Genomic DNA, 18170 nt, shown 5'->3' on the forward strand with positions numbered 1-18170 from the left:
GGGGGGGGAGGAGGTGGAGGGGGGAGGAGGTGGAGGGGAGGAGGAGGAGGAGGAGGAGGTGGAGGAGGAGGAGGAGGAGGAACTGGAGGGGGGGAGGAGATGGTGTAGGTGGAGGAGGAGGAGGAGGAGGAGGTGGATGATGAGGAGGTGGATGATCATGAGGAGGTGGAGGTGGAGGAGGTGGGGGAGCCAGAGGTGGATGAGGAGGAGGTCAATAAGGAGGAGTTGGATGAGGAGGAGGATGAGGGGGAGGTGGATGAGGGGGAGATGGAGGAGGAGGAGGTGGTGGAGGAGGAGGAGGTTGATGAGGAGCAGGAGGTGGAGGAGCAGGAGGTGGAGGAGGAGGAGGAGGAGGAAGGGAAAGAGGTGCAGGTTGATGACAAGGATGACAAGAAGAGGAACAGCAAACTGCTGCTACTTTGTCTAATTTTAAGAAATCCTGGGTAAGCTTTATGGTTAAAACATTCAAATAATAACTCAAAAATAAATTAGCACCTTCAGACACCACCTAAATAACTCCTTTGTACTTTTAACTGGGATTGCTGCTTGAATTTGAGGTGATCATGAATTCATAATATACTGTCCCTTTGGTAGTTTCAATGTCGCCTCTTTTCCTGCCCTGAGACCAAGCCCGATCCCTTCAGAATCCCTTTGGTCTCTTTTCCCTGCTGACCTTTTGAAAGCCCAAAGAAGAGGATGTTCGTGGTTGACGATGACGTGAGGAGGAACAACTCTCCCTCTCCCTTCCTGGATGCTGTTGAACTCTAAATGACAGCTTTCTGCAATTCACCAATGGCATTTAAGATTCAATCTATGTCAGTTGCCAACCTCAAAACCATTTAAGTGTTTGAGACGTGTTGATAGGTCTCCTTGAGATGGGGCGTGAAACAACCACCCACTCTCCTACCTCTCTCTTGTCATCCACCATGTTCCATATGATTTGAAAGTGGCGAAGATCATTGTAACTTAAAAGCTGGTCTTCCTCAGTGGAATAAAACAAGGAGAAATTCTCCACAATTATGGCTTTTAAAAAAAGAAAAATTCAGAAATTAGACCATTATGCTAATCTGTCATATTTTACAGAGAGTAAAACATCTATTATTAATAATGGATTTTATCACCTACATCATAAGCCAAATTTTTTAAGTGCTTTTAGTATGTTTTCCAAATTGGCATGTTTACACTTGGACTAAGCTATTTCTCCAGCTCCTGCCTTTCCAAAACATGAGGGTCGTAAGCACAAACACACATTCTGTGTATAGAGACAGTCATGCCAGCTGGCTTTAACTCTTAGTTGAGAGTTCCAGGGCCGTTCTTAAGGGTCAAATTGAGTTCTGGGTGGCCCCACAGCTGGGTGATTAAGGTATGCCTTTCAAATACAGAAATGTGATATTGCAAGGCTAGAAAAGTAGTCCTCTCTGCTATTTGTTCAGCTCAATCCATGAGAAGAGCTCTTTTGAAATTAACGATCATAATAAATGGTACAACCCTTAAAATTGCAATCAAATGTCATTTACATGCCTTTCAAAGGTCTTTGACGCTTCTGGATGGAGAGACAACAATTTATAATTAATGCCATGAAACACCCACACCAAGCAATCCAGGATAATTACTTGAAAATTGTACATAATTATCTAAGTACCTGAGTTTAAAGAGTAAAAAAAAAAAAAATTCAACATCACTTACCTACAAGCAGGTTTAGCATGATGTAGGCAATGATGACATAAAATGAACAGAAATACATAAGTGCCCCAGCATAATTTCCACAGTCTGTTGCCCAGTATGTGAATTCATCTGGAGTACAAAAAGGAGGCTGAACCTTTGGGGCATTGGGGTGGAAGAAGGAGAAGAAGATAAGAGTAGAGAATGCAAATTTCTTTTAGCTGACTATAGTTAATGAAGAGATTCCTAAACATATAGAATATGATTAACTTATAGAATATGCCAACACCTCTGAGAGAACTTTCTGGTTTCTCTCAGCCAGAGAAACTAGCTCTTTCTTCTATAATCCCAGCATTATGCTTGTATTTTTATTTAAGATTCGTTACGTTTTGCCTCGTGTTCTATTTGATTTGGCAAATTCTGTCCCTGTTAATTCATGCATAAAGTCCTAGAGCTCCTACTCTGTGCTGGGTTTGTACCAAGTTTGGGGAGAGACTGGTAAGAAAGACATGGGCCCTGTTTCGTCTTCCTGCTGACAGTTGAGTGCTGCATAGTCCAATATGGTGACCACTAGCTCTATGTAGCCATGTAAATTTAAATTTATGTTAATTAAAATGTAATAATATAAACTTAAATCTAAAATTCAGTTCCTCAGTTGTGTCAGTCACATTTTAAGTACTCCATAACCACATATGGCTAGTGGCTCCTGACCTGGACAGTGCAGATTTCCATCACTGTAGAAATTGTTTAAGTCAGCATTGGTCTGTCTTATAATAAGAGATAGATAAAATAAATGAATGTAAGCTAATAATTCACTACAGTTGTGACACTCATGACAAAGGAGAAATATAGAGCAGAGCAAGAACATATAGCTGGTGTCTTAGCTTCAGGCAAAAGACCTGAAGGAATGGATGTTTAAACTGACACCAGGAGGATGATGCTCGGAGCAGCAGGATACAGTAGGAAGGAAGTATAAAATGTATAGTATGAAGGAAGAGTAGCTCAAAGCCCTTGAGGAAGGCTCCTCAAGCATGTCTTGGCGTTGTTGAAGACCTAGAACCTAGCATATATCTGAGGGGCAGTGAATATCCATTGAATACGTTAAATTAAAGGTCTTCCTGTTTGACTTTGATTACCAAAATATTAAAGATGGGAGGGAAAGAACACATTCACAGAACGCGTATCTGTTGAATGGAACTACAGTAGCTTAAGTTCGGTTAATTGAATATTTTGACTTAAATATTCACACACTGGAATGTAGAATGATGCAATTTTAGGGACTAAAGTGTCAGGATTTATATTTCATACACAAAGTCTTGACGCTAACAAGGATGACCCTGCCAACATTGTGTTGCAAGAGTTTCATGTTGACTCTAAGTCTAAGCATTGCTATGATGAGAGATACTTACCATACAGTCATGCATAATCTTGTTCCAGTCTTCACCTGTGACAATTCGGAACAGTACGGTAATAGCTTTGCCAGCTGAAGAAAAATTTGCATGCCTAATTTAAGGGAAAAAAATAACAGAATATGAATAGAAGGGTTTGTCATGAAATAGCATGATTTGTCACCACCAAAGCAAGTGGAGGTAGTAGCAAATGTGGTTGCTAAGTTATCTTTTCCAAAGGTCATATCTTATTAGTTTATCATTTCTACTTGCCTCCAAGGATAGCCGTCTGAACACCCAACTCTAGCATGACCACTAATTTATTGCCATTCATCTTGAATGACTAAGTAGGCAAGCTTTGGCAACTAAGTGATCCCTTCTTTCACTTGGACGATGCCATAAAAGGTGGGGCAGCCATGTATCAAATAACAATTCCTACAACCAGACACATCGGTATAAACTTTGTTGTTGTCTCAGGACTTAAAAAAAAAAAAAAACTATGAGATGCATCTATAAAATTTAGACACATCTTGAAAACTGCTTTTCACATATTTCAACCATTTGGGAGGTTGGTTCTAAATTCCCATATTTTGCTGAGAATAAAACCCAAAGTTATCTTAAAATTGTTTCATCTAAAAATAATATATAATTTTTTGGCAATATGTAGATAGGAAAAGTTCTGGAATTGGGAGTGATGATTACTGAGTGTTGGTGGAATTATGGATTCTTTTTGTTTTATTTTATTTCTAAATTTTCTAAGGTTTTGAAAGTAAGACTTTTCAGTTGAGTACCTGTTTCCACTGGAAACATGTCATTTAAAACTTGGCCGTTTTATTTTAATTTCCAACTGATTACATCCCTTTTCCCTTTCCTAGACTTTAATAGACAAAAAACATTTGTTTATTTAAAATTATATTACTGAAGAGCTTGCTTGATAAATGATTAGAAAGATAAATGTACACCAACCTGTTAATGTTCTCCCCATATTTCACAGTACCAAATAAAACAACTCCAGCAAAAGCGTAACACAGCAGCAAGAGGAACATGCCTACTATGATAAAGAAGCTCTTGTACATGCTGACCACCACTGTTAGGAGGAGCATCTTCAGCGTCACCTGTGGACCATGGGTGGGAAGAGCGGAGACAGAGAAGGAGAGAGAAGGGGAGGGAAGGAGTGGGAAGGGGAGGGAAGAGGAGGGAAGAGGGGAGAGAGAGAAAAAGAGAGAGACAGACAGACACAGACAATATTCAATTCATTAAGAGCCATTATGCCATGGAAGGCCTGGGTGGCAACTAATCTTTAATCGGATTGGCTCAAGAGTGACTGTCAATGATATCATTTGCAAGTTGCTTTCTAGTCGGTATTAAATCTGAGTATTCTTCAAAACCCACCAGGCATTGAGTGAATTTTATTCTCTCTTCAAACAGTTCAGTCCCTTCAGACAAATTAATAAGAGTAACACTCTAAGCTTTTTCACCTTCCAGTTTCTCTTCTCCTGCTCAATTCTCTATGATAGGGGCTATCCATTTTTGACTGATAGCAAGTAAACTCAGGTTTCTTCCACAGACTTTCACAGAAATAAATGAAAGCAATGGTATAATACTAAACTATCAAATATTAAATATATTGGTTATGTGTATCTATGGAATGTATATATGAAATGGCATTTGTAATAAAAGTGGAAACTGTATTGTAAGAAATGAGAAATATATGTGGAATATACCCATGAACATTAACAAAGAATGTAAAAAATCTGGAATCCCATCCTGGCCAACATGGTGAAACCCCATCTCTACTAAAAATACAAAAATTAGCCTGGTGTGGTGGCCTCCACCTGTAATCCCAGTACTCGGGAGGCTGAGGCAGGAGAATCGCTTGAACTCAGGCAGCAAAGACTGCAGTGAGCTGAGATCAGGCCACTGCACTCCAGCCTGCTGACAGAGAGAGACCCCATCAAAAAAAATAAATAAAATAACTGGAAACATGGAACATAAAAATTAATTCATTAAAGATTCTTTTGCTTTGAAGTAAAGCTACTTTATTGAAAAAAATAAAGATGCATTAAGAAAGAATATTGGTTTTTGTTTTCACGACTGATATATTATCTTTAATTTTTAGATAAAAAGAATAAGCAACATAAATAGCAGGAAACACATCAAAAGGTAACTAAGCTACTGATTCATTTAATATTTAATATTTGTTAATCTTGACTTATGTCTAGTAATTTGTGACTACATCTCAACACCCCAGGGTAAGACTGTAATCAATTAATCACCATCCTTTAATGCATATATAACCTTTGAGATGATTCTTCACAAGCTACTTACGTGCTTTCCACAGATAGAGAAAAACCTAAATACAATCACGCAAGCCCCCATCATGTAGGTATATGCGTTCTGAAATTTAAGCAGAAGACAGCCTCTCACAATTTGCACAAAAGATCTTGTTACAGTTTCATTTATTTTAAGTCTTCTGTGAAGTATATTGAATAATTAACTTAATATGCGTAAATTCTTACAAGAAAGTTATCTTAAAAAGGTGCTGAAAAGGTCACTGCAAAAACTCATGAATAAATATTAGATTTAAAATTCAATCTCAAATGAAACTTCGGGTTCTGTTTTGCTCAGCTAAATTCTGTATTTTGAAACTTATTTTACATAAAATGGTGACCAGCTCTTTTGCAGACAGGGTGTGAAAAACACAGGATAACAGTGCAACACAGGAAGGTCAAGTGACATCGGAGATAAGGGAGTCCTGCCAGAGAGGAAGGGCTGATGGTGGAAAAGATTGCCGGAAGTCACATTCTAGACACCCATGAAAAACAGACACACACTCATTCCTCTAAGCTGATTTCAGAGAAGTCCTCCCTGCTCAGGAACACATCCAGCTCTCTGAGGGTATGATTAGCAGGAAGAGATGACTGCACTTTATGAATAAGAAAACTTCATTTGAGAAACAAAGATCCCACCAGCTATAACTGCAATAACACCCTTGACATTCAGCTGATGCCAGAGTGTGATTACTCTCAAGGAGGCTTGCCTAGCCAAATGATGACAGTCACAGATGGGCCCCATGAAGGGGGGAAATTTCCTTCCCTATAGTCCACTGCAAAATACAATGGAGAATGAGCATCCTTCCAAGACCAAAGAGGTTCTTGGAGAACAAAAGCAGTTAGTCTTTTGAGTTTAAGCATTCCTCTCTAGGATCATCTGGGATTGGGGAGTCTACTTGACTTTTGCTTGGACTGAGTAGCTTTAGGTTGCATTTTGATATTGTTTGGCTGTGTTCCCACCCAAATCTCATCTTGAATTGTAGTTCCCATAATCCCCACATATCATGGGAGGGACCAGGTGGAGGTAACTAAATCATGGGGGTGGTTTCCCTCATCCTGTTCTTGTGATAGTGTTAAGTCTCATGTCATCTGATGGTTTTATAAGGGGCATCCCCTTTCCCTGGTCACATACTTCTTCCTGCCACCATGTGGAGAAGGATGTCTTTGCTTCCCCTTTCACCATGATTGCAAGTTTTCTGAGGTCTCCCCAGCCATGCGGAACTGTGAGTCAATTAAACATCTTTCCTTTATAAATTATCCAGTTTTGGGTATTACTTCATGGCGCTGTGAGAAGGGACTAACACACATTTTATCTGGAGAAAGGAAAAACATGGACCTTGCTGCCTCTGCTTTCCATGTTCGCCGAAGATCTATTGCAGACACTTTTCCTCTTTATGTTTTGGAAGTAATAACAACTCATAGCTTATAGGATGAGGACCTGAATACTTCACCTGGACTGCAAGGTTCTAAGAGGTCTGACACCTTCTTATCCATCCAAACCTTGTGCTATGCTAGTACTATATATATCTGTCCTTCTACCAGCTCGGCCATCTTTCTATTACAGAGACAGCTGCCTGAAATGTCCTCCCCTCATTCTATGGGTGGAGCCATCACATCCATGGGAGTGATTATATCCACTCCCATGGATGTGATGGCTCCAAGACTTGGGGAAGACATGGGGATGCCTTCCAAGACTTCTCTGATGAAGCCATTTCCCATTATTATCTAAGTAGCCACAGGAACACAGGCTGTCCTTCATTTCCCTCATCACAGCCCTTGTACTCATAGATCTGTGAGCACTTGATGACTACCTATCTACTTTTCCATGCTGTAAGGGTCACAAGAGCAGCAACTGTCTTTATTTGCTTATTACATTCTTTCAGTTTGGTTCAGTTTTGCTCAGTTCTGTTTCCAGTCTCATTTTACTCCACACATCAACCTGCTCTGAGATGTTAGTTGGACCTCCCTGAAGCCCAGCTTTTATTGCTGAGAAAATACTTCAGGGTGACTGAGAGCTCACCTAGGCTTCATTACAGCCCCTGATGCTGAAGGCAACCACTGGTTTAATAAGGACGCTTTCTACATTCTTGAGCACAGCATCTTATATTAAGGCAAGGCCTTTAGGATGCTTACATGGGTTCCACATGTTATGGCTCTTCCCCTGCATGTCTCTAACATTAAGGGGATGGGGGAATGGATAGAAGGAAACAGGGAAAATCTGATCATATTCCTGGGGGTGAGATCCAGAATGACTAACAACAACAAAAAAAAGGTAATTATAATAATGCCTAAAGGCTTACATAATCTCTATAGTTCCAGAAAGCCTTAAATATATGATCTCACTTGATCTTCGTAATGCCAGAGGGGATAGGTGGATTATGACCTTATATCCCCTGTTCGGAGGAGAAAACAAAGGATCACTGAAGGCAAATAAATTGGTTAAAGCTGGAAAATGGCAGAGCCTAGACTAGGACCCATATCTTTTAGGCTGTGCTGCCCAGCATGGTAGCCACCAGCCACATGGAACCACACGTGGGTTACTGAGCACTTGAAATGTGGTGATTTAAATGAAGATATGCTCTAAGTGTAAAATACACACTCAGCCAAAGACTTCATACACAGACACAAGGATGCAACTTATCTCAATAATCTTATATTGCTTACAAATGGAAATAATACTACTTTGGATATAGTAGTTTAGAAAATATAATTATTAACTTGTTATTTATTTATTTTTTTTACTGTGGCTCCTAGAAAATTTTAAGTGATATCTGTGGCCACATTTTATTTTCACTGGACAATATGGCTCTAGATTACAGTCTAGTACACCCAGAGCTACAGATTTTGAGTGAGAACTCAGACTGAATGGAGGGTGAAGGCACTTTAGGTAAAATATTGAGAACACAGGTATAGAGGTAGAGAATCATATGATTTAGAGATGTGGAAGCTAAATGTCTCGTAGACAATGAAGCAGCGGAAGAACTTGAGAACTGCATCGTGAAATACTGATTATAATGAAGTGGAATGGATGCTATATTTCAGCTCAGAAAACAGGGTTTAGTCTTCTGGTACTAGCTTGTCATGTGAATGTGGACAGTTCTCAATCTGTTGCAGTAAAATGAGGGGCTAAAGCAGAAGATCTTGAAGGTCCTTCTCTTTCTAGCTTGCACCATCTAGGGCTTTGAGGGGCCAGGTTTTGCCTGCGTGAGGAGTGCGGGAGTGTGCACGTGTAGACACAAGCATGTCTGAGAGCCCGTGACAGTCAAAGCTGGGCTTTAGGGAGGTCCGTCTAACGCTTCAGAGCAGGTTGATGTGGAGTAAATGAGACTGGAAACAGGACCGAGCAGAACTGAACCACACTGAAATAATCAGCTGAAATCAACTTGACTTCTGTACTTACCAGGAGGGCAAAGTGAAGCACCACCCATACGACGCCAAGAGACGTCACCAGGAGATCGTACCGGTTTCTTCTGCTTTGCCAGAAGCCAGCAGGCGACATTGCTATGATCTTCATGGTAACCTGCAGAAAAAATAAAGAAGAAAATAAACAGAGAGAGTGTTCAGCACATATTTAAATATATTAATTTGAGATGTATTATGTGTTTTTAATGAAGAAAATTTAAAATTCTTTTATGTGAACACAGTATCTTTTTTATGGAAAATGAGACAAATACTTTAACGCCTTTTGAGGTTTCCTTTAGGCCATGTGTCTACAGTCTTTTCTTTTCCTTTCTTTTTTTCTTTTTTTCCTTTCCTTTCGTTTCTATTCCATTCCATTATTTTTTGAGACTGAATCTCGCTGTGTCACTCAGGCTGGGGTGCAGTGGTGCAATCTTGGCTCATTGCAGCCTCCGCCTCCTGGGTTCAAGCGATTCTCTTGCCTCAGCCTCCTAAGTAGCTGGGATTATAGGCAGGTGCAACTACGCCTGGGTAATTTTTGTGTTTTAGTTGAGATGGGGTTTTACCACGTTGGCCAGGCTGGTCTCGCACTCCTGGCCTCAGGTGATCCACCCACCTCAGCCTCCCAAAGTGCCGGCGTTATAGGAGTCACCACGCTGGGTTATACTATCTATTTAAAGAATAATTGTAAACAATGTAGTAACTAAAAAGTAGAGTTTATTACCAAGATACATGACTTTATTTTTGAAGTTAAGTAGCTTGCAAATCTGTATTCTCCACACTCTTTCCCCTTGTTTTATGACTAGTTCTGATCGTGGGACATTTTTCTTCCTTAAGCAAAAGACCATAGATTTTGGAAAACATCAACCAGTATAGGGCAAAATGAGAATCTGCTTGTATTTCAAAGAAGATGGCGCTGGAAAGCGATATATGAATCGCATATGAGAATAACCTTGGAGGGGCCAGCTTGCTTTGCCAGTCTATTGCGACTTAAGTGCCTGAATTATAGTGGCTTGCACCATTCCCTCTAAATATTAGAACTCGCATAACTGGACAGGCCATCGCTCAGACACAACAATCGACAGCAGCATTTCTGTAGTTAGAAAAATCTGATGGATAAAGTGACGTCTTTGTTCAAGTTAAGCAGAACAGCTTAAGAAGGAAATATCCTGAGGGCAGAGCTTCAAAGGCAATGGAACAGAGAGAGGAGAGTAAGTGGCATCAAAGAGGGACACTGATTTACTTTAAAACTGTGCATAGATTCCCCCAGCACTAGCTGACTCATTACGGTACCTCCAGAACAAAGATGAAGGTGAAAACAACCGACATTGTTGCCAAAGGTACGGTCACCGGGTCCTCCACGTCCCACTGCAACAGAAACAGCACACGAGTCTTTGCCCACCTCCACCGGACACATACAGACTTGTCCCTCTTCTGCCCACTTTGCCATGACAGTAAATCTTAGTTTTTATATTCAAGAACATAACCGTGAATGCATATAGCAGCTTGTGATACTCTCGGATGTAGCAATGAATACAGAATTCATTCTGAGAGTCTCAGGGTGAAACGAAGTACCTTGACAGACAGCAACACCGACTGGGCCAGGACCAGTAATGCAATTGTCCTCTTAAAAAACGGATGCTGGGTTATGTCATACATCTTAGCTCTAAAACCATCATTATCTAGAAAAGAAAGGTTTGGGCCAAGGACATTTTAAACACAGGTCACATTTACTTGCTTGTCTTTTATTTTCTTTAATGCTAATCTTAAAACCTATTACATTTTTCTCCCCAAACAGTTCCATCTATTGTGAGGTGTTTTGCAGGAATGGCTGGCTCTGAATATTTAAAACGACAGTGCATGACGCCGTCTGTATTGGAAGAAGTGCATCATTCAATTTCTGTCAGTTTAATACATTTCACTCATATTTTTAAAAGGCAAGCGCAAATATATTTTATTTAAAAATTCATTTTTTCATTAAGTCTTAGTCTGAAAGCACTGAAGCACAGCCTTTGGGTGGTTGATTTTAATAGCCTTATGGAGAGATCTGTGGTTTGGAGCCTGTTTCTGTATTAACTTATGCACAACCTCCCAGCGGCCTCACGATTATTATTTTAATTTAAATCTGAGACTCCTGGGGAATCGTCCACACTAGTGCCCAACATGAATAAAATCAGAACATCTTGGGTACCCGGGCGAGGCGGGAGATGAAGAGGCTGTGCGATCTTCAGTCGGCTCTTCAGGTCTTCCCATCTTCTCTGATCAACGGTCAGCAAAGCTGTCCCCTTAACAGACAAAGGAAAGCAGGAAAAGGCCTTTTGTCACGTGGTCACACCAAGAACATGGCAGATGGAGTGCCGATACAAACAGGACTGATGTAGGGGCTTGCACTGACCATGTTCTTCCAGCCATGGTGGTTAGAGAAACATGGTCAGAACGCTCAAAGTTGGTCTTGGGAGGCATTCCCAAAATGATGACCACGTGTTTCAGAGAGAATTCAGCAGCCTTCAACTTGTATCTTTGAAGATGTGTAATATTCAGGTTAGAAAAAATTTAAAGAGGATTTTCTACGTAACTGCATTTTCAAATAAAGGATACTAACTAATAGTAGTGAGTTTCATTTCATAGCGGCAAAATTATACCTTGTCAATGCAGCTGCTTCTAGTTGAGGGTGTGTTGTCTTTCTTTAAAAAATGTCTAATATGTGCAATTGCAACACTGTTTTTAAGAGGTACAAAGTCATAGAGTTTGCATTTTAAGAAATTAGTGCTGTGATAACTGGCGAAATGGGATTTCATATTCTGTATGAGAACTTGATTAAAATGCAAATGATTAAAGTTATATTGTGTTGCAGTGCACTGCATTATATTTTATTGTATTATAAAGGCAGAAGTGTAATTTTAACAACTAGACGAAACTCCACTCTCTCTTTCCTTACCCAGAGCTAACCACTACCTCTCAGGGGTGCATCCCCCTTACTATGTTTTCTGACTTGTGTGCCTATGTGTATATGAATACATAAGAATTTGTTTTGATTTTAATATTTATAGAATGGTGTCCAATATGTGATTATTGATGCTGTTTTTTTTATCCTCATTGAACAGTATACTTACCTTATAACTAGATTACTAGATCTAATTTGTTCATTTTCACTGCTCACAAACACTGTACAAATATCAGAAGTTATTTTAGGTTTATGGACTAAAACCAATGCTGCAATAAACATCCATGCATTGTCTCACAGTAAATATCCATGAGGGTTTCTCCATTGTAAATCTCTAGGATAAGAATTGATGGGGTCTAGGAATTTAAACATCTTTACATTTACCAGATGTTACCAATTTGCTTTTCAAAGAGCAATAACCAAAAAAAAAAAAAAAAAAATCCTACCTGCAATATACAAGTGTTACCATATTCCAATATTCTTGCCAATACTTGATATTACCAGAGATTGTAATCTGACCACTTTGATAGGTGTGAAATGTATCTAATGTTGATTTAATATTAATGAAATAAAACACTTGTATGTGTGTAAATGGTGATGCTTGTATCTTCCTATGTGAATTGCCTATTCATATCCTTTGCTCATTTTTGTATTTTGTTATTTACTTTTTAATGGTTTGTAGAGATTCTTTATACATGCCAGATATTAATTTGTCAGTAATGTAAGTTGCTAATATTTTCTCTTAGTCTTGGCTTGCATTTTTATTTTGCTTATAGTACCTTTTGTCATTCAGAAAATTTTAATTTAAATGTAATCTAATTTATAATTTTTTTCTTTATAGATTTTACTTTGTGGCTAATGCTATGAAATCCATAACTACTCTGGGGTCAAAAACAAATGCTTACTGGGGTGGGGAGGGGAACTAGAATGGAGATAGTCAAGTGTAATATTTGGTTAACAGATACAAAAATACAGCTAGATTGGAGGAATAAGTTTTAGTGTTCCATAGTAACATAGGGTGAATCTAATTGACAACAATTAATTGTATTGTATATTGTAATTGTATATTTTCAAATACATAAAAGAGAGGATTTTGAATGTTCCCAACACAAAACAGTGATAAATGTTTGAGGTGATGGATATGGCAATTACCCTGATTAGATCATTATATGTTATAATACACAAATCGAAATATCAGACTGTACCCATAAATATGTACAATAATTACGGGTTGATTAAAAATAATAAAAGCAAAAACATTATTTGCTGCTTATCTGAAATTCAAATAAAAAATGAATGCTGGCATGATTTAAAAATGGTTTAAATTTTGCTTTTCATATCAAAATCTTTAATTCATCTGGAATTCATTTTTGAGTATGCAGTGAGATAAAGATCTCAGCATAGCTCTTTACATCAATACAATCAATATTCCCAACACCACTCCCTGTTGGTCTCACCACTCTCTGCACTGATTTGTTGAGCTGCTTTTGTTTTCTACATACATGGGTCCCTGCTGGGTCTTTCTAGTTTTTTCTGTAAGTCTAATTTTCTATACCTATAACAATACTGACACTGTTTTAATTGCTGTAGCTTGTTTACTTTCTTGTTTTATATTTTTATTTTTGCTCAACCTTCCTAGAGGTTTATCAACTTGATTAAAAAAAAAAAAACCCAGCTTTCATTATTCTTGAACATTATAGAAGCTAGACAATTTTCCTTTCTTTCTGTATCATTAATTTCTGTCCTAATCTTTGTTACTTTCTTCCCTGCACTTTATTTGATTTTACTTTGTTATAATTTATTGATTCGGATATTTCACATATTAACTTGTGATTTTTCATTAACATACACATGTAAGAATGTTAGAATATACATGTTAAAATTTGTGTTTATTATAGTCGGAAAACATTCTTACATTATCAATCTTTGGTAATTATGGTCTTGTGGGAGATACATTTTGTGCTTGAAAATAATGCACATTTTCAAATTATTGGAATTAGATTTTTTTCTTAGATGTTCACTTCATGGTGTTTATTGTATCAAATCTTGTATTTCCTTTTATTCTTCTCTGAATTATGAGACTTTTAGAGAAATATGCTAATATCTTTCATCATGATTTTGGATTTTCTGGCTTCTTTTTATAACCCGGTTGATTTTTGCTTTGTACATTTTGAGATTTGGAAGTTCTGTATCTCTCTGGCAATTAGTTTCTTTTGTTATTGTTTAATATATCATTTTTCCCAATAATAGTGTTTATCTGAAATTGTTCTTTTCTGATATTCATATTGCTCAACCACTTTTCTCACTAATTATAAACAAACACATGTTCTCTGGCCACCATAGACATTAATGTAATTCCTTTGTTACACAAAAAGTATCTTTTGGAAAGTTGAACTCTGAAAGGGTCTGGAATAATAATAAACAGGGAGGTATCCTCTGATCAATATAGAAAAACCTCTGAAAGTTTATTATTGTCAAATTAAGTTAATCAAACACATTGTCTTATGTAGTAGAGAACTCAAAAAAAAAAAAACTATATTACTAGTATAGACTTAGAACTTTTAAAAGAGGTTTCCATTTTTGAAGGAAGACATATTTTTGCATGACTCTGAATTGTACCCCAAAGATTCCCTCATTTTCTATCTCTGTTGTCTCTATATTTGGAAATTTACCTCTGTGCCTTTGGGTATAACTATTAAGATGTATGCTCCATGAGGGCAAATGCTTTTCTGTGTTAAGTGTTTAGTTTGCTAGGTCCTCAGTGTTAAGAGCAGCATCTGGCAACCTAGTAGATGCTCATCTAAATCTACTGAATGATTGAATAATACGTAAATGCTGTTACATGGCAGCTCATGAGCTGCTTTCTAAAAAAGTACTTGCAGAGAAAGAAACTTTTCTAAAAGGCTTACATAATTTAGCAATTGATATCTCCAATTAACAAATCAAGTGTGTAATGTTTGGTAATATGACTTCTTGTCAATTTCTCCTTTCTCTAAGTGCCCATTTCAGCTGATGTAACTTGCTCCCCAGATCCCTACACAGGCCAAGTTACTCTTTCCTGCCTGCAGAACATGAATACAGCAGTGGATGGAGATCTCCCTGCTTACTCTGGTTACCTCAGCCACTCCTCTAAGCTCAAGCACTGCAATTAATTATACACTTATTTCCAGTTACTGAACATTTTATGTCGTTCTATGTATGTTGCTAAATGTGAGCTGTGATAGGTTCTAATCTTCCTAAAATCAGGTGTCTGCTCAGAAGGCTTTTTAAAAGTGTTCTGGGCAAGTAGTGCCAAAACTCTCCTGTTAATTGACTGATTTGCTTCTGCTTATATTCTAGAATTCTCAGTGTCTGCTCCATTACATGGCTCAAAGGCATCTAAAAAGATCCTTCTTCCTCTTTCTGCTTGGTATTAAACTAAACACTGTAGGGCTCAAAGCATCTCATTAATGAATGTGTTAGGAGTGAAATAAGGGGCTGGGTGACACGATCACTACTGTTCTTCATATCTCTAAGGTCCCATGTTTCGGAGGGTCCTCTTTTTGGAGCCCAAAAGAAGAATTTTTAAATCTCACTCTTTGAAAGCCTAAATGAAATGACATGCTCATAGCCACACATCAAAGGTGTCAATTGACTGGGTAACTGGCACCACACATGGGGACAGTGAATGATAGATACAGTCCCATGTGTAGCTACACAAACTAAAGAGCTCTGCTGTGAACGCACGGGAATCAGTCCTAGCCGAGAATAACATCGAGCAGCACGGTGCTTTACAGGCAGATCCAGCTTCAACTTAATGCAGAGCGAAGGTTGACATTTTTATACTCTTGCCCTCGAAGAATCACAGAGCCTGCAGTAATAGGCACCAATTCCGAATTCTGGCCCTATTTTTCACGACTTAGAAGCTCCAGACTAGCCACTGCTTTTTCTGCAAATATGCTTTGAGAGTTGTGAGAATTGATTGAATATGCACAATCTTAGTACATAAGTGTGTGATCAAAAACTGCATGCTTTTCCCTATGATTCCAAAGACTGCCTCACAAACAATAGAGGGCATAGCACAAGTGCCTACATGAGCAAGCCTCTCTCCAAGGAGGGCTAATAGAATGTTCTTCCCCAAACTCACACTTTGATAGGAAACTGCATTGCTGTTTTCCCATTTGTGAGCCTTTGTTCTAATCATTAGAGCTGTTACAAACTCAACAGCCTTCCTCAGCTCACAAAGTATATAAAGTTTATACGAAATTAGAAAATCTTTTTTTTTTGAGACAGAGTCTTGCTCTGTTGTCCAGGTTGGATGCAGTGGCGTGATCTTGGCTCACTGCAACCTCTGCCTCCTGGCTTCAAGTGATTCTTGTGCGTCAGCCTCCTGAGCAGCTGAGATTACAGGTGTGCACCACCACGCCCAGCTAATTTTTATATTTTAGTAGAGACGGGATTTCACCATGTTGGCCAGGCTGGTTTTGAACTCCTGACTTCAAGTGATCTGCCCACCTCAGCCTCTTGAAGTGCTGGGATTCCAGGTGTGAGCCACCGTGCCCAGCCACAAAATCTTTTTTTCTGTGAATTAGGATTTTAAAATTTCTACCAGACACCCCCCATCCCCATCAAAATTCTGAGTTCACCTACCAAGTTACACAGAAGCATACAATTTACATTTAGTGAAAGTATTATTGCCTGTAATTAGCGAATCACTTTCAGCTATTGTATTTGAATAACTTGCTGCACATCTTTTCAATGTGAACAATAGGAGATATGCTTCTCAGTTGTTGTTGAATTAATGACACTGTTACCAAAAGAGTACATTTAGCAAGAGAATTGTACTCTTAAATAATGGGTCTGAAAGGCAGCTATGAGGTAGCTTGTAAAACAGTTATAGAGGTTATTTACACCAGTCACATTACAGTTTAATGCGACTTCATGCCGTGTGTGAAAAGAGTAAAGCTCAAAGTGAGCAGCTAGGAAAGACTAAACCCTGTGGTATCCAAACCAAAGACTCTTACCTTGTTTTCATTGAAATTAGCAATAACGACTCCAACAAAAAGGGTCAGTCCAATCATGCAACCCAGGAATACAAAAACATGAATATAGATTCCATGAATCTGCATAAAGGAAAATATGGTTATTCATCAAAGGAAATGAAAGCTGCTCTTGAAGTGTTCAAAGGATCTGATGAGCTCGCTTACCGGCCCCACACGATGAATAATAACATCTCTCACTTCCACCCAGCCTTTCAAGGAGAGAACTTCAAACAATGCCAGCATAGCATTTCCCACATTGTCGAAATTAAAGTTCCGAGGATTCGCCCTGCAATTCCGATACAGGAATGTTCTGTGAAATTCCAATAAGAAGCACCTGAAGGCAAATACCTATAGCCCTTATCAGTCGTGGGTGCGGGAGACGTGTGTGCGCATGTGTGTATGTGTATGCGCACACACACACGTATACACACACACTTTTATGCTATATGGCATTTGTTAAATCGTAACAATGCATCAGTGTGTTACAATTGATTATGTTCATTAGGTAATGAATGGGTGATCTCAATGTAAAACAGCTCTAGTTCTAGCTCTAGAGGTTCTGTGACATTTCTACCTTGTCCTGATTGCCCCGAGAACTGGGAAGATGGTTTTATAGATTTGCACAAAGGAGCATTGGATTTTGGATGTGGATTCTGAAACAGTTTTGTAATTGAAAATCTTTCTAAAGGCATAAATCACATTTCTCTAAGTATGGAAAGTATAGAGTAGAATTCAGTCACTTTATTTCACCTTGTGTCATCATTGTGACCACAGTGCTGTAAAGCAGTGATGCCTTTAGAGGTCACTGAGATGGCAAGAGGGGTTTGCTTGTAGTCTGTATTTTTCCAAATTACTCTCTTCCAATGGGATTGTTTTTCTTATTAACTCTGAGTCTTCTCAGTGGACTCTTCTTCTGGTCCCCTCTATGCGTGGTGTGCTTTCTACCTCCACCGTTGATTCCTGATTCCTGAAACTCCTTGGCTTATTATTCATTTTCTTTTTTCTTACAGATTTGATGGTGGGGTGGGGGGACACATGCAGGCTTGTTCCATGGGTGTATTGCACAGTGCTGGGGTTTGGGCTTCTAGAGAACCCATTACTCAGATAGTGCACACAGAATCCAATAGGTAATTTTTCCACCCTTTCCCTCCTTTCTTTCTTCCTTCCTTTCTCCTTCTGTTTGAAGTCCCCACTGTCTGGTGTTTCCATCTTTATGGATGTGTACTGACCATTTAGCTCCCACTTCTGTGGGGGCCAAGGATGTCTCATTTCTTTTTCTTTTAACATGTTTATACTTTTTTCTTCCCACTTATAAAAGTGATCTTTTTTACTAATTGCATCCTCTTTCATCGTTATGGGTCTTAGCTAACATTTTTGTTATTAATGGAATAAGTTTTCAGTGTGTTCCCCCACTTATTAGAGG

General features: G+C 38.7%; 1 protein-coding gene across 8 annotated transcripts in view; it reads right to left on the minus strand.

Annotated features, from left to right (window-relative positions):
• The window catches only part of NALCN (sodium leak channel, non-selective), a 368748-nt gene that overhangs the window by 20019 nt on the left and 330559 nt on the right, over window positions 1–18170 (minus strand). For all 8 annotated transcript variants that reach the window (XM_032246166.1, XM_032246167.1, XM_032246168.1 and 5 more), the window contains 11 exons: window positions 16913–17033; window positions 16730–16828; window positions 10974–11067; window positions 10358–10464; window positions 10076–10150; window positions 8784–8903; window positions 5379–5447; window positions 4017–4165; window positions 3072–3165; window positions 1687–1819; window positions 908–1023 (listed from right to left, as the gene is read on the minus strand). In XM_032246166.1, coding sequence (XP_032102057.1) covers window positions 908–1023; window positions 1687–1819; window positions 3072–3165; window positions 4017–4165; window positions 5379–5447; window positions 8784–8903; window positions 10076–10150; window positions 10358–10464; window positions 10974–11067; window positions 16730–16828; window positions 16913–17033 — 1177 coding nt within the window. The remainder of the gene's footprint in view (window positions 1–907; window positions 1024–1686; window positions 1820–3071; window positions 3166–4016; window positions 4166–5378; window positions 5448–8783; window positions 8904–10075; window positions 10151–10357; window positions 10465–10973; window positions 11068–16729; window positions 16829–16912; window positions 17034–18170) is intronic.

The sequence above is a fragment of the Sapajus apella genome, unplaced genomic scaffold (assembly GCF_009761245.1).
Source record: "Sapajus apella isolate SASKATOON/1434 unplaced genomic scaffold, GSC_monkey_1.0 scaffold60, whole genome shotgun sequence".
Taxonomy (NCBI): Eukaryota; Metazoa; Chordata; class Mammalia; order Primates; family Cebidae; genus Sapajus; species Sapajus apella.